The sequence below is a fragment of the Acomys russatus genome, chromosome 32, assembly GCF_903995435.1.
Source record: "Acomys russatus chromosome 32, mAcoRus1.1, whole genome shotgun sequence".
Taxonomy (NCBI): Eukaryota; Metazoa; Chordata; class Mammalia; order Rodentia; family Muridae; genus Acomys; species Acomys russatus.
Genome location: NC_067168.1, coordinates 8164258 through 8181730, shown reverse-complemented (window position 1 = coordinate 8181730; position 17473 = coordinate 8164258). Strand labels below are relative to the sequence as shown.

The 17473-nt window shown below is 39.1% G+C and overlaps 1 protein-coding gene across 1 annotated transcript in view; it reads left to right on the top strand.

Annotated features, from left to right (window-relative positions):
• Col12a1 (collagen type XII alpha 1 chain) overlaps positions 1-17473 on the top strand; it is a 112684-nt gene that overhangs the window by 20743 nt on the left and 74468 nt on the right. Inside the window, exons 12-14 of the mRNA XM_051140003.1 lie at positions 3455-3727; positions 4222-4494; positions 14764-15036. Coding sequence (XP_050995960.1) covers positions 3455-3727; positions 4222-4494; positions 14764-15036 — 819 coding nt within the window. The remainder of the gene's footprint in view (positions 1-3454; positions 3728-4221; positions 4495-14763; positions 15037-17473) is intronic.

Below are 17473 nucleotides of genomic sequence, written 5' to 3'. Positions count from 1 at the left end.
AACCTTGTAATTATTTAGAGAACAAATTATTAATTGATTAATTAGTAATTATTAATAACTAACCATAAATTAATAAGAATAAAATAATAGATTACTGATTATCAGTTATTTATTTAGAGAGCATGAACAATCCACCTGCTTTTCGTACATGAAAGTGAAATAAAAACAACCCTTCTCAGCCACTTCCGCCATCTTTAGGTGCACATTTCAACTGCATGAAGTATGTCCACCTTGTACAGCCATCACCACCACCACCCATGTGCAGAATGTGCATAACAAAACCCCTGTAGCCAGAGTGCTTCTCCATCTCCCAAGTGCCCTGCTCTGGACTGCCATCCTAGTTTGTGTTTCTTTGGATTTCATTGTGTTCTGCCTTTATAAAATGGAATCATGTGATGTTCCTTTGTCCTATATCTTTCACTTGCTGTAATTCCTCATGCATGCTGCAGCTTATGTCAGAAGATATTTATTTATTTAGTCAGTCAGGGTCTCACTATGTAGTTCTGGCTGACCTTAATTTGCTATGTAAACCAGGCCAGCCCTGAACACACAGAGATCTGCCTGCCTCTGATTTCTGGGTGCTTTGGTTGAAGGCTTATGCCACTATACTTGGCAAGAATTTCTTTCTTTCTTTCTTTTTTTTTTTAAAGGGCGGGTATTACCTCATTGCATGAGTACATGCTGCTCTGCTTAGTCTTGTATTCCAGTTGTTCCCATGTTTAGCTGTTGTGAATAATGCTTCTGTGACTAGAGCTGCCTACCTTTTGGAGTAATTAATTTCATTTGACATTTAATATGGCTAGGAAAAAAGTTAAAACAAGTCAAGTACTCTTAACACAGACACAGTGATGATCATAATGGGGATTCTCTTCCTTCTTTTGAGTTAGTGCAAGGGAAAGAACCCAGAGCGGCACGATGAAAGTCTAAGGTGTATAAAGATGCACTTGCTAATAGAGCAAGCACACTTTGCATACCTTACTGACAAAATTAGGGGATCTTCGTGTCTAAAAAGCTTTTCAAAGAAGACGTTAAATTTTTTTTGTATGTGATATAGGTATAGTTCTGGCTACAGGCCAACTGAAGTAGCTATCTCGTCTTTTTAAAAAAAAATTATGGGTCTATAACTTAGATATTCATACTTAAGATATTTCTGCCTTTTTTGTTGATTGCTTACAATGCCTACTGCAGCTCAAGACGAAGCTTGAGTCTGGAAGTCTTTATAAACTAAATGTGAAGCAGTCTGCCTAGCTGTTGAATTCCATTCTTCTATTTACGTCCAATGTCTTCTGGTATTAAACAGATACATGTTTGTACTGACCGCTTCACACCCCCCCCCCCCCCCGAGAACACTAAGGTCTGAGGGACGGCCTTGCTGGATGGCCTCATGTCAGCTCTCTCTTCAAACAGAAGAGTGCAAGTAGGAGCTTTTCTGTACAAAGAAATAGAAGGCACAAGAGACAACTTTTCTACTAGTCACTTTAGGACACTAGACTTGAGATTAAACACTTTCTATTCCAAACTCTTAAAAACAGTTGTGTTAGCTGTACTTGGTTTTATGTTTATTCTTTTAATAGGTTGAAAAACTATATTGCTTACAAATATATTGATATTGGGCCATGTAAAACAAATGTATTGACTGGCCATGGGGCACTGTTTTTCCCTTTAATATTACTTATAGGGTTTTTTTCATAAAAATAAACTGTAGAAATAAACACTACACTTCTACCCTAACAACAACAACAACAATGACAAGGACAACAACAACAGCAATAGCAACAGCAACAGCTACAACGGAGGAGGAGGAGGAGGAGGAGAAAGTTTTGAGTTGAGAACCATGTATTCATATACACTCAAGTTTTTAGACATTGGGTTACCACAGAAGAGCTTGATGCCCAACAGCTCTATTGCTTTTCATGATATTGTGGCATTTAAAGTTTCTTCTGCAAATAGTCAAGTTCTAACATTTAACATCTTAATTAAGCTGGTGTTTTTCTGAGCTCTCACTAGGAGTCATATGTTATACTAAATGTTTTTCATGGATTACATTATTAAGCCACTTTAATAATCTAATAAGTGGTCGTGTTTAACTGTTGAACAATCTGCGGCTCAACTTATACATTGACTGAGCATCAGAGCCAAGATTCACAGTCATTATTCTTTCCACTTCACTTGTTTTAACTAATTTAGTTTTTTCTTGATATGCTTAATGAATCATGGGCAGTGTTTGCCAACTGCTTCACTCTCTCTCTTTCTCCCTCCCTCTTTCTCTCTCTCATTCCTTTCTTCCTATCTCCTTCGTGTGTGTGTGTGTGTGTGTGTGTGTGTGTGTGTGTGTGTGTGTGTGTGCACGTGTGCATGTGCTTGCGTGTGTGTGCACATGTCAGGGTCTCACTATTTAGCCCTGGCTGGTGTGGAACTGGCTATATACACCAAGTTGCCTTATAATCAACAGAGAACCACCTGCCTCTGCTTTCTGAGTGCTGGGATTAAGGTGCATATCACCATGCTCCAAATATTTCTTTTATTGATGGTTTCATTTTATTTCCTTTTTTTTCCTGTCTGGAGTGATCTATCGGTATGTTGAATTTTTATTTTAAAATTGTGATCTATTCAATTTAATTTTATGCATTTGGGTGCTTTTCCTGCATGCATGTCTGTGTACCGTGTGTGTGTGTGTGTGTGTGAAGGCCCGAGAGGCCGGAAGAGGGTGTCTGGGAACCTTGATTGTGATTGTGAAGAGCGGTGAGGGTGGTGAGAACCAACCTGGGTCCTCTGAAAGAGCAGCCATTCTTTCAACCACCAAGCCATTTCTCCAGCCCATGATAGGTTGAAATTCTAAGCAAACTCCTAGTTCTGTTTGATGTTTGCATACATTCACATCCCACTACAGCTCCGCTCCGGCGAATTGAGAGCATGATGTCCTTGAGTCCAACTTTATTGAACGTGTTGTCCATATGGACAGCCTTCTTTCCTGAGCGTGTTTTCCAAACATAAAGTCCAGTGTTCTTGTTTGGGCTCTTACTTGAAAATTTCATTGAAGAACCTAAGTCTGTGTTATCCGCATTGCAATTCAATGTCAAGATTTGTGTTTAGTGACATTAAGTGCTCTTCTCTCATACCTATGTCTCTCTCTCTCTCTCTCTCTCTCTCTCTCTCTCTCTCTCTCTCTCTCTCTATATATATATATATATATATATATATATATATATATATATATATATATATCCTAGTTTTTCCTCTAGGGTAAATGATCATAATGATAAGAAATTACTTGCAGGACAGTTTCAGAATGTGCTTAAATTCTGGCTAAAGGATCTTGTAACCAGCATGCTTGTAAACAAAACCAGTGGTGGAATTAAGTTAGAAAAACATAATCAATGTCTAAAAGCTAGTTTTTGTACTCATATAAAAATCAGCTCGCTTTAAACATTTTTTATGTGTTTCTCAATTTCAGTAAAAGGAGTCCCGCGAAACCTGAAGGTGACAGATGAGACGACGGACAGTTTTAAAATTACCTGGTCTCAAGCTCCAGGCCGAGTCTTAAGGTATCGGATTATATACAGACCAGCTTCTGGTGGAGAAAGCAAAGAAGTTAGCACTCCAGCCAACCAGAGGAGGAAAACACTGGAGAACCTGACGCCAGACACAAAATATGAAATATCTGTAATTCCTGAATATTCCTCAGGACCTGGTATACCACTCACAGGAAACGCAGCCACTGAAGAAGGTAAACATGCTGATCACATACATGGAAACAACACACGTGTCCTTGTTCCAGTTGGAGGAGAGCTTTAGGGAGACGATTTTATGTGGAAGATTCTGATGACAGGTTTTACACAAATGTTTTTTTTTTTTTTTTCCTTTGAGACAGAACGCCTGCATGTAGCCTAGGCTATCCTCAAACTTAAGATTTTTCTCTTACCCCCTCCTAACTTCTGGGATTTCAGGAGTGAGCTACTATGTCTGGCTTCCATGGAAGATTTTAATTTGTGTAAGCATAGAAAAAGAATTAAGTGTTTGCTCATTGTTGACTATCATGTAGGACCCTACTTAGTAATGCTTACATTTTATTAGCTGGTTTATCGGGTGGTTTATATTGCCATAGAGTCATTACCTAGGATACAAATTTGATATAACACACCTATGAAAAAAAAAAGTGTTTTCAAGTCATTTTTACTAAATAATGCCTTTCGATACTGTCATTTTTTTTAAAAAATGAAGTTAGAGGGAATCCAAGAGACTTAAGAGTTTCTGACGCGACCACATCAACTCTGAAGTTGTCTTGGAGTCGGGCACCAGGAAAAGTGAAGCAGTATCTCGTCACGTACACCCCGGCAGCAGGAGGTGACACTCAAGAGGTCACTGTGAGGGGAGATACAACCACCATGGTGTTGAGAAGATTGAAGGAAGGAACACAGTATGACTTATCCGTGACCGCGTTGTACGCGTCTGGGGCTGGGGAAGCCCTTTCTGGAAAAGGAACAACGCTTGAAGGTAATTAATGTCCCGCGCTCTGGTGAATGTTGAGCCTCTGTGCGATTTTGCATGAAGAAGGTGGAAAAGTGTTTTTAGAGAATATGAAATCTGAGCTGTGTGGTCTTTCTTTCTTTCTTTTAAGATTTATTTTATTTTATTTATTGTATATGAGTGCTTTATCTGCAGAAGAGGGTATCAGATTACATTATAGATGGTTGTGAGCCACCATGTGGCTGCTGGGAATTGAACTCAGGACCTCTGGAAGAACAGGCGGCGCTCTTAACCACTGAGCCATCTCTCCAGCCCTGGTCTTTTTTTTTTTTTTTTTTTTTTAAAGGAATGTGTATTAAAAAGGAATAATAGCTAGGTGCCGTGGCACATGCCTGTAATCCCAGTACTCAGGAAGGCAGAGTTCAGTGGATCTCTGTGAGTTCGAGGCTAGCCTGATCTACAAAGTGAGTCCAGGATAGCCAGGGCTACACAGAGAAACCAAACCAAACCAAATCAAAAAATGAATCCTATAAGTCAGCCTGTTACTTTGCAGTATAGTTCAAGCAACTGATGTAAGGCCATGGGCTACTGCAATGAATAAAGTGGGCAACATTCAAGGGAATGGATCTTGAGAAGCACGTACATTTGAGGGCTTCAGAGGGCTCAGGGTTATGGATAGCTGTATTCTCCAGCTCACTATGGCAGCCATTCTCTGACTTTAGTCATCTTTTCTTTTTAAAAATAAAACATTCACAATTGCTTAGGGGATATGAGACTACACTATAGACTCTTATTTTTAATCATCATATTTTACATTGCTTATGTGAAATGACTATTAGAGAAAGTTAATCTGAAGAATAGCATGAGTTCAAAAAAAAAAAAACCAGTGGAGTTGGACAAAGTACCCAATGTTAGTTGCATCTGAGAGCTTGGAGGTCTGCAGGTGCTGTCAGCAGCAGGGCTTGCAGAAGATAGTTTGGCTTCTAAATAAAGTTTTGAAAGCAAATGAGAAAAGATCAAATAATAGTAACCAAGCATTTAACCCTAATGGTCAATAGGATTCGTTTTTAGCAGAGGTTTTTAAATAAAATATTGAATACCACCATGTAAAGTGTTGGCACCCAGAAGAACATTGCTGTGCCACTTACTTATGTGACCTTGAAATGAACCTACCTCAGTCTCAGTCTGCCTCTGTACAGAGGAATGGTCCTCCTCTTTTCTTGCTCCTAGGGTTACTGTGGAGATCAGATGGGAGAAGGCTGATGAGACAGACCCTTTGGGAACCATAAAACATTAGATATAAAATAACTTAGTAATTTTAGAACTGGTGCCTACAAAGTAAAGCTTCAGTAGTTCAAAGATATTCGTTGGCTGCATAAAAAGCTTGGGAATAAGGGAAAGACCTGGGAATTACCTTAACCGTGGAAATGAGCTCCAAGCGATGGAAGCACGTGGCCTTTGCATCTGGAAGATCATCCAACGTGCTGAGGAGTGTGTTCTCCTCCCATCTTGTGATGCTCTCCTCTGCACATGGCTTGCATGGCTTTCCAGCATAGACCATTCAGGGGGATATTTCTAAGACTATAAACGTGGAGATTTTATTTTTTATTTTAACAGAATAGGTGTAGATTATATTTGTCCAAATTTCTTCCACATAGGGAGATTCTTGGAAATAGTACTTTCTCTTTTGCTTGTCCCTTTTGGTACTCATCTATGTTTTAGAAAGACATTCATACTCAGCCAATACATTCTTCACTAACTTTAGTCGCTATTATTATTATTATTTATTTATTTTTACACTTTTGTGTATGGATGCCTGCCTTGCATACTGATGACTCTCCCCTCCCATGTCTTTACTACTTGCGTTCACCCTGTCTGGTCCCCATAACTCTCTTTCACACTCACGTCTTTTGGTTTTGCCTTGCGATCCACCGAGATTCAGTGGGGCCACAGTGTGACTGTAGGTTTACAGCTATCTGTTGGAGCACTGTGGATTGGTAGTGGGTACGCTACTGAAGGCACTGAGCCCCGTTTCCCCAGATTCTGTCATTAGCCCATAGTTCAGAGGTTCTCTCATTGCTTGACTGCTGTTGACAGGGCCAGTCTTGTGTGGGACCAGTGCAGGTAACTACACTTGATGTTTCCAGTCTAGGATACGGGGTTCCACTGCCCATCACTCATCTTTCTTGATTTAAAAAATTATAGTATTTTTCACCAGAAATAATATACTAGAAATCTCACATAGCAAAATGTACTTTTAACCTTCAGTTAAACACGTTTTCTTAGCCTTTGATTTTTTTTTTTTTTTTTTTTTTTAGGTCAAATGGGTAGTACAGTTGTTGATAAGTTTATAACTTTGTACAAGTGGCATAGAGCCATTTCCCAATTATCTTCTTGTGTGAGTGTTAGTGCACACACATCTACATGTATTTGTCTGGAAATTATATCCAAGGAATGTGCACAGGAAGTAAGATAAATTAAAAAAAAAGCATGGTTGGTTTCTTATTTCTTGAGAAGGAAGAAAGTAAGATAGTTTTTGAACTAACTTAAAAATATAGTGATTCAGAAAGTAAATTGTGTTGCTCCAAGACTTCTTTATATTAGAGCTCTTGGCTTATCATGAAGATTACACAAGTGCAATCCTCCTGTTTTTATGGGCATATTTATCCCATTGCATTATGTGGGGTAAACGTGACGAGTCTGTGGAAGTGTAGTTGTGGCTAAATTAAAATACTAGACCTTTCTTGCCCCTGCTTATTCCATTTCATTTTATTATACCAACTCAGCCAAATTCACATACCATATACAGGAATAGGAGAGGATGGTGAGTGTAGCGAGTGGAAAGCGCGGAGCGGAGCCAGGCAAATGCTTCTGAGCGCTGCTGGTTTTCTAATCTGGTTCTCTCCTGGGAGAGGAGGTGGTAAGAGCAGACCTTGAAGGAATGCTTCTTCTATCCAGGGCCTGGAGTCAACCAACAAGAGCTTTCTGTAGGCTGACAAATTTGCAGATTACCTTGAGACCATGTGGCTTTCAATTCAAGGAGCAGAAGCCCCACTTTTCCCTTTTCAGAACGAATACTTTGCATGGTCTATAGCCATACTTAACCTGAATTTGTTTCCTAGTACCTTTTCTTTCTGAAAAGCAGCCAATGATCTGAAAACTGCTCCTGTCTCTGGAAGAGAGATTTATTAGCACTGGCGTAGGGAAGTTCATGGTTGGCTTAGGACTCTTGTGTGATAGAATCACAAAGACAGGGTTTATTACTATTTCAGATCCAAACTTCAGAGGAATCTGAACAGAAGCCATTAAGTTTGATTTATATTGTCCCCAACCCCTGTTGTTGTCATTAGAGTAGATAGGCTTAATGTAATTATTAAACACACCGCTGTGCATGCAAATATACTTTGAGTCTGGGTAGAAACCATCCTAGTCACTGTTGGGACATGAGAGGGAGGGGAACCTACTTTGATAAATCTAAGTGAATAATACTTATCTTTGATTCAGAGATTCACCACAAATGAATGAAAATATCAGTTTGGGAAGAAGACAGTTCTGTTTTTTGAATTCTGATTATTTTCTGGCTATGGAAACCATGCCTTCTCAGGCTTTCCTTTGTTTCAGTTGCTGTAGCAACCTGCTAGTGCCTGACACATGAATGGCTTCCTACAGATCAAAGCGAGTTGACTCAGCTGACATTTTGCTACAGTGAGGTTTTTAGCACAGCAGCGCAGGGATTCGGCCTTATGCAGAGTAACATGGGCTTCTTTCTCCGAAGTGGACTAAACAAGGCTTCTCTGTTTTCTTAGATTTACTGCTGCCACATAATTAAAAAAAAAAAATCATACACTGGGGGTATAAGCACTGTGACATTGCCAGGGAACTTTATCATGACCATAGGATGCTATTTCAGTTTCTTTTCTGTGGCTTAATTGCTTGCCAGAGAAATAAAGCTAAGTCAGGTTTGGAGGGGCAATAATTAGGGAAGAAAGCTCTCTGCTCGTGCAGTTCTGAAGCTGAACTGCAATTTAGTTGTTCACATTTACAAATCGCTTCTTCCTTTTAAGTAGCTGAGATGAGTGGTAGACAGTGAACTTTGTCCCCTGGAATGGTGGCTCTAGTTCTGTTTCCACACGAATGCCATCCAGGAGCAGGTCTTCTGTGGAAAGTTGGATGACTTTTGAGCTGAGCGCTAACGGAAAAGACACATTGATGTAGAAGAGCATTTACATTATATTTTAAATTGAACTTCTATTTCTGAAGGTGCTGTGTGAAGACCAGTGAAGGCTGGCTGGAACGATCTGTGAGACGAAACACAGCCTCATTGCAGGGGGATTCGCTTTTTTCAGTTATCATCATTGGCTAATTTATATTTTAATTATGTTTGAATTGGATGTTAATTTCCTTTTTGGAAGGCAAATGGAAAAGAACTAAGGAAACATAGGAAAGTTACTTAAATGAGACATTGGTTCTTTGGCATAGCATGTGGAAAAAACTATATAATGAACTTGTTGTGAATGTTCAGAACCTGAGAAATCCACCTGTCTGCACCACTTACTTCCATAGCATCAGCAATGAGACAATGCAAGCAGACATGAGAAAAATGCATCTGAATATATATATATATATATATATATATATATATATATATATATATATATATGACTTATAGTCGGAACAGAAATATTGAACACCAAAATTGTTTTAAAGAATATCCTTAATTTGTTTTTGAAACAATTTTATAAATGTATACAGTGTATGTTAATCAGATCTGTCCCTAACTCTCCTCCCACTGTCCCTGGACACTCTACCTTTCACACTGAACACATCCTCCTCCTACCCTCATGCCCTCATTAAAAATATAACTTATTGGAGTCTGATTAGTGCTACTTGAATACATCCAGGAATGGCACTATCAGACTGAGCACAGACAATGTGCTAATGGCCATACACTGCTGAGAAAAATGAGTCCTCCTCATCCCAGTAGCCAGTAACAACCAGTAGCTCCTCAGCTGAGGCAGGGCCTCATGAATCTCTCCTCTTTCCATGCTGAAATATTACCTGGTTTGATTTTGTGCAAATTGTGCAGGTAGCCATAGCTGTGAGTTCGTGAGTGCAATGGCCATGTCATGCTCAGAAGATGGTGTTCTCAGCATTCCCCACCTTTCCCATCTTGTTACCCGTCTTCTGCAATGCTCACTAAGCCTCGGATGTTAGTATGCTCTCCTTAGGACCACATACTCAAAAGTCACTTATTCTCAACCCGCTGACTGACTACCAAGATGCACTCCTGTTTCTTGTCCTTACCTAGGAAGAGTGTATAGCAACACCATTGAGGTGGAATCGGAAGGAAGACACATTTGAAACAAATCCATTAAATTCTTTTCCAGGGGTAGATGAAATATAGAAAACACAGTTCAGAGCAGGAGAAAGCAAACAGAATGAAATTAGACATTGTTGAAAAATGTTCACTTAGAAAAAAATCCCTGAGCAAGCCTCAGAATCATTAAAAACAAAACAAAACAAAAACAGAAAAACAAAACAAAACAAAAAACCCAAAACTCAAAAAACCAAAACCAAACAAACCTAAGGAAGTTACAATGGGTAGGAAGCAACCACTGCAACAGATGTGGATCTCAACCCAGTACGATAGTGAGGAAGGGAGGGAAGAAGGGAGGAAGGAAGGCAGGCAGGAAGGAAGGAAGCCTCTTGGCTTCTGCTCAGCACTGCTGTCATTGGCCTGGAGAGCAGACTCTGACTTCCTGTTTACCTTTTCTCCTCTCTCTCTTATGTAGTCTAAAAAAGAGCCCCTGCTCAAGTCTAATATAGAAAAACTAAAATATTTTCTGTTAGTTACTGATAACTGGACCTTCTTTGAGGCAGGAACTACAAATGTATTAAACAAGCAAATGCCTCCCTAGATGGCACTTTGACTAAACCCCTTAAGAGTGCCACTGACTGTTAAAAAACAAGCGCTCTTGAGAGGCATTTTCTTTTAAGACAGGATAGGGCAGAGAGATACATACATACATACATACATATATATCCGAATATATATATCCGAAACCATGTTTTATAAGATGGAAAGCATGTGATGATAGGCTAAATCAACTTTCCAGTCCTCCGAGGGTCAGTCTTTTTTTTTTTTTTTTTTTTTTTTTGCTTTTTAAACCGAATTTTAATAGGCTCATTCCTCAACCAGAGCGTGGTCCTGTTTGGGATGAAAGGATGGTAGTTATTTGCATATGATCAGGGAGAAAGAATGATAGCCCATCAGCCATCCATGCTTATGCTCGGAAGATTACTTTTACTAGGCACATAAATTCCCCACGTGGTGTTTTTCTTTGGGGGAAACATTCAGAAATTTCTCTGAGGAGTATAATGGATCAATATTTATCATATGGGTTTTCTTTCTTTCCTTTAAAAATATTTTCCCAGTTTCTCCCCAGGTCATCCTTGTCAGTTACTAATCTGGACCCATCTGGTTCACATGGCCATCACTCTGCTGTCTCAGAGCCAGAGCACACGTTAGCCTTTATGGCATTCTCATTAAACCTTCACCCTAGATTGAATCCTGCCACACAAATCAGAGACGCTCCTGTGAGACCTTCTTCATGATTATATCTTTTTCTTTTCTTTTCTTGCCGAAATTCAAAGGCAGGTTGGTTCACACTGAGACAATACTCCTGAGGGTCAGTCTTTAAGTGACTTGGATTTGATGTGCATGGAAATATAACCATACAATAGAAGAATTACCAATCAGCCTCAGAGATCATCATCATGATCTACATTTTGACCAGTTTTAATTTTCATAAAGTCTTCACTTTTAAAGAGCTGTTATTCTAGACAAAAGCAAGAGTGAGGGTTCTTTGCCACTCCGTATCTCAGCCCTGTGGGTCTCAGAGGCGAGAGGTAGAAAGAAACTAGGAAGGAGGGTGGGGGAGGAGTTAAGAGGGTTGGGGAGGAACAGGAGGGTTGGGGAGGAGCAGGAGGGTTGGGGAGGAGCAGGAGGGTTGGGGAGGAGTAGGAGGGTGGGGGAGGGGGAGAGGAGGAGCAGGATGGTGGGTGTGTGTGAAAGGAAGACATAAAAGAGTAAAGGGCCATGGAGGAATGAATCAGAGGGCAAATTTAAAAGATTTTTAGGGTTGTTAGTATTTAGCCACAGTCTCACGTGTTCTGATTTGAGCAGGCTTGAGCTTTGCCTCTCAAAGCATTTCTATGTACCTAGTCATGTCCAGGCCAGATGTTTTGTTGTCCAGGGAGCTAGAAAGTGACATAGATTGCTGGTGGCCCACTCAGCTGGTTGCACACTTAACCTTAACATAAGCTACATGCCAGCCTGTATCCTGCCTGTTTTACCAGTTTCCTATGTAGTTGCTTCAGTTTTTGGTAATCTAACCGTTGACCAAACCAAGATTCCATTTAAAAATAAAAACAAGCAAATAAACAAACAACAAAAAATCTTCATAGGGCAGAGATCTGGTAAAATTTTCTCCTCATGGGACTATCTTTTCCTCAAAAATCCACGTGTCACAAAGTACTTTGTATTTCATTAGAATGCAGAGCCTCATACTATGGAGACAAAATGGCAGTGTGCCTGACACTCTAAACTTAACACTGAGGAATATTCTTATCACTTTGACTGATAGAAAAAAACTGGCTTGAAGTTGGGCGTGGGAGACAAGCCTTTAATCCCAGCACTCAGGTTGGCAGAGGCAGGAGGATTGATGTGAATTCAAGGCCAGCCTGGTCTACAAAGTGAGTCCAGGCAGCTGAAGCTACATAGAGAATCCCTGTCTTGAAAAACCAAAAAAGAAAAGAAAAGAGAAAAACAAAACAAAACAAAAATGAAAAACAACCCCCCCCAAAACTAACAGTTTGAAGTATTTGTCTTCAGAAGTGTTGGCTTCTGAATTGAGACATTTTCCCTCCTTTCTTTGGGGTCTGAACTTCATCTTTAGTGTGGAATGTCGTAATATGTGTGTCTGCAGATGTTGTTCATACCCTTCAGTCAGCAAGTCTGACTTAAAGGCTTGTTTCTTGTGACTGAGAATCTCCTCTGAGGTTACTCAAGTCATGTGTGGTGTGCCTTTAATCAGAATGCAAATATTTTTTAGTTGCTATTTCATTTGTATCTTAAAAAGGGGCTTTTGAGAATTAGTTTCAGAAAATTAACGGACTTGACAAAGTATTGTGATTTTCCTAGAATTTTGTTCTAGTTGTACACATCTTTTGAGTGTTAAAATAGTTGGTTAAACCCATGAGAAGACATGTCTAATGATCTGGGATCTTTTTGTTTTAAGCACAGAAACATCTCTGTGAATATATTTTTGCTCTAACCACAATTCTCTTCCTGTTATTTTTCTCATAGTGAAATCATTTGCTTGTGTTTGTGAGATTGATGCCTGTTGTCATGGAAACAAACAATGCAGTGCTGTAGAAAGTAGGGAGAAAAATAGACTAAACAGCATAGCTTTTCGGAAAACTAGAAGTTGATGATAACCCTGGTATTAATTTGGAAGAAAATTCTCATATTTTAAGTTAATTTGTATGCCTGGAGAATAACATTAATGCATTAACTAGCTTTCTTAAATCCAAAGTCACTATCAACTGAGTTCATTGCCCAGTAGCCTTTCTGCCTTCAGGCTAAGAAATTCAGAAGCAAAGGCGCATGTGGAAAAACGACATATAGTGAGCAAGAAAAAAGTGTATTGCAGACCTGAAACTTATCAGAGTTGTGAGAAATCAGTCATCAAAACAAGTAGAAAACAACAAACAACCAAACTAAGCCGAGAAGCTGGTGATTTGGAGTTGCACTTTCATATTCTGCAAGTAAAGAAAATACAGAGGTTATTCCCTTGCAGGCAGCGAATGCTTCTATAAAAAGCTTTCTAGCCTTTAAGCACTAGGGAGAAAAGTCAGTATGTTCTTGAAAATAAATGTTCTTGGGTTCAGTGAAATATGTAGCTAATTTCCTCCCAGAGAGGAGATGTCCTGTCTGGTTTTAAGGTTATTAATAATGGAATAAGAACTTCCCGTTAGGGATCTGGTAGGCATTCCAGCTTCTGTTTTATTTATCTTTCCTTCTAAGTTCTACCATGTATGAGGAGAGTGTGCAGACGTTTTTTTTATCCTTATCTTTATTTTTGGGTAGTTCTAAATGTTGATTTTGTTAACTCTGAGTTAAGAAAACAGCAGCTTTCAAAAACCTAGTATGTGTACTATCATTTACATGAATGTAAAACAATTATTGGCATAATATATGCTGAGGAGGTGGATAGTTTTATATTCATGTCACAATGTGGCTTAAACCCGAGTAAAAGCAGCCAATATAAAGTGACTAGTATATTTATATTACATTTAAAATATGGAAAGTGAGGGTTTTATTAGAAGTCGTCTGTGCCTATTATTAAGTTGAGGTTTCTACATTTCATTTAATAATATATGTATATATTATATATACTATATATAGTAGCATACAATTTTGATTAGCTAGAATAAGTGGTGTGCTCTATTCTGATGACTAATCACTTTTAAGTTTTCCAGAGTATTGCTGACTTTTAGTTTCATTGAAGTTAAACTATGTTGAAAGTTTGTACTTGTACTCTTTTTTTTTTTTTTTTTCCTCTTTGAGAAAGGGTTTCTTTGTGTGGCCTTGATTGTCCTGGACTCGCTTTGTAAACCAGGCTGGTCTCGAACTCACATTGATCTGCCTGCCTCTGCCTCCTGGAATGCTGAGACTAAAGGCTTGTCTTGCGACACTAAACTTGGTATACTTGTACCCTTTTGAAATGAACATGCAAGTAAAAGTCTCCTCAGAAAACAATTGTGAGAGCTAAGGTTTGCAAATGGTGTATAATTGTTGTACCAACTGTAATTCATATAATGAAATTGAGACTATTAAAATAAGAGGAAGGGAAAAACCACCCTGGTAAGAACATAGAGACTGTCGTGAACAGTGGGCTACGTCTGAAAGCATGCTAAAATGTGATAAAACATTGACATTTAGACATATTTTTCCATTTGTAAAGAATTTAAATGTATGGATTTCTTAAAATTGGGATGTCAGCCTTGGCCTAGAGACCCTGTACTACAAATGGACATATGGGAAAAGGTTGATAGGAGTTGTGCACCACGCAGTTTTCTTCTGTCAGTTTGCAGCCCCAAAGCTCAGGAAGAGTGATCAGTTTTAGATAGGTTGAGTTTGAGTCCCAGAGATTAGGATGTCTAACAGGACGAGTGAATACTTGATTATTCCGTTGGCATTTAAAAAGTGCTACTCCTTAATCTCTGTTCCAGAACGTGGTTCACCTCAGGATCTAGTTACTAAAGACATCACGGACACTTCAATTGGGGCCTATTGGACATCTGCTCCAGGAATGGTTCGAGGGTACAGGGTCTCCTGGAAGTCGCTTTATGATGACATTGAGGCTGGAGAGAAAAACCTTCCTGGAGACGCCATTCACACAATGATAGAGAATCTGCAGCCAGAGACCAAGTACAAAATTTCAGTTTTTGCAACTTACAGCAGTGGAGAAGGAGAGCCCGTGACTGGAGATGCCACAACAGAATGTAGGTAACATTCAGGTGTGTTGGGATGCATGTTGGTGCTACCTAATGACAAATCAGCACAAGAGACATGCAGTTTAACCACTGAGGTTTGTTTTCCTTACTTGGGAATAAGGACTGAACATTAGCAATGTTTAAGGAGTGTGGTTTAAAGTTCAAGTTAAGTTCAGGTCTGAAAAATAATATCATGTTTGGACAATTTTGAGTTCTTTCCAGCCACATGTATTTGTCCATTTTATTTTCTGGTAAAAAGATCATCTAGGATGGATACTCAAGTAGTGAAAAATACAACTATCATGTAGACTAGGAGAATTTAGGAGCATTTGTGGTTGTGTCATCTTGGTCAAGTGCCTTAGCTTGCTTTCTTCAGGTGTCAGTTTCCTAATCTGTAGATCGCAGATGATAAGTTTCTTCTGTTCTAGTGCCATGAGGATCAATGAAATGACAATAGACAGAGCACCAGGTACAGTGCCTAGCCTCTTAAGGATGTCACACAATGTTGATTTTATGCTTTTCACATGAGAGTAATCATAGAGTCATTACTCTTCCCCTGTTATCTTTGCAAAGATTAACTCAAAGCCCACTCAACTTTCTGCGGCTTGCACTGACTACTGTGTCATTACTTTCTGCTTGTGGATAATTATGAACTTTCATTTATGATCTCATGACTGCGGAAGGAGGCATCAGGACTTCTCAGTTCTCCTTTTTATTTTTTGAGTGACAGCATGGATATTCAGCGATTTCAGCAAGTGTACTCCTTTGTTGGGGGTGTGGATAATGGAGGAAGCTGTGTGTGTATGTAGGCAGGGAAGGATACCTGGTGCATATCTATGCTTCTTATGCTTCTTGATCACTGTTTCTTTTTTTTTTTTTCTGTCTTTTTTTTTTTTTTTTTTTTTTTTTTTTTAGATAGGGTATCATTATAGCCCTTGCTTGTTTGGACTCACTATGTAAGACCATGCTAGTTTCAAATTCATAGAGAGCTGCTTGCCTCAGCCTCCTCAGTGTTGGCTGGGATTAAATAAATATGCTTCTCTTTGCTCACTTTAGCTATGACACGAATAGTGTTCTAAGCAAGCCAACTGGAAAGACTGGGTCTGGGAGGGAGGTGCTCAATTTACATTATATTTTGTATAAAGATATCTTTACATAACCAAACAGCAGCAATGACAAATTGAAACGATAACAAACATATTAGTCGCGGGCATTTCTAAATATTTAGTGAAAAACGTTCTTTCATTTTTGGAAAATTTTGTATTTTTACATGTGCTTCTAAGGGAATGTGTACAAGTGTGTCCAGCACCACTTTCAGCTGAAAATCAAGGACATGGCACATGAATGTTGATGCTATGAAAAATATGAGTTGGGACTAGACTATCCATTGTCTTTCCTCATGGCGGCTGGTTCAGCAGTGACACAGGGAGTGCCTGAAAGTACACTGTGAGCTGTTAAAACATGGAGCGATCTCGCAGAGTGTGGGCCTGCCATAGCACTTGCAGCATGGGACCTACCTATTCATGGTGTGAGAAACACTGACTTTTTAGTTATGAGAAGCCAACAAAACCTTTTTTCCCTCTTCCTAAAATATAAATTCCCATTAAAAATGAGGTGAGATTTCAGGCACCTCTTCTCAATTCAGTTTCTTTATTGTTAAAGAGTTAGTGGAAAGGCAGCAGTACAGTAGAGATCCACAGAGAATGTTAAGGTGGTGTGAGGTAGAATGTTTGGCTGCTATTAACACTTTTAGAGTTTATAAGAGATTTGGAAGTTTGCGCTTCTGCTCTTTTGTGAATAAAGCTTTATTTCTTAAGCCATTACTCATAGGCTTTAACTTTCCATTTTTCTCAGTTGTAAATTGTGCTAAGAAAATTTGAGAACCCTATGACAAAAATGACTTGTTCTACTGAGAAAAAATTAGGAGCTGGAAATAGGAGACCATACAGCACCTACCTTCTAGAAAAGTATAGATGTCCACCAAATTTAGTGTTTATGAACATTTAGTGATAAGCCAAGGAGACTTTTATTTTTTTCTTCTCATTTACTTGTAAGATACAATTAAAAATATTTTTCAGGCCAGCGTAGAAAGTAATGGGTTTCTCTCCGGCATCTTCATCTACAAGTCTCATTATGCATTTCTTCTTCTCCCAGGCTGCCTACAGCTTAGTTTTCTCTTACTTCTTTCTTCTTCTTTTCTTCTTTTTCTGCATGATGGAAGAGGGCACCAGATCCCAGTATAGATGGTTGAGAACCACAGGGTGCTTGCTGGGAATTGAACTCAGCACTTCTGGAAGAGTAGACAGTGCTCTTAACCGCTGTGCCACCTCTCCATCCCTCAGATTTCTTTCCTCGTTAGTTCCTTTTACTGCTTTCCAATCACAACTGTTTTATTACTCCATTCTCTATCTGCCTCGAAATCTCTTCTTTTTCTCTCATGATCCTC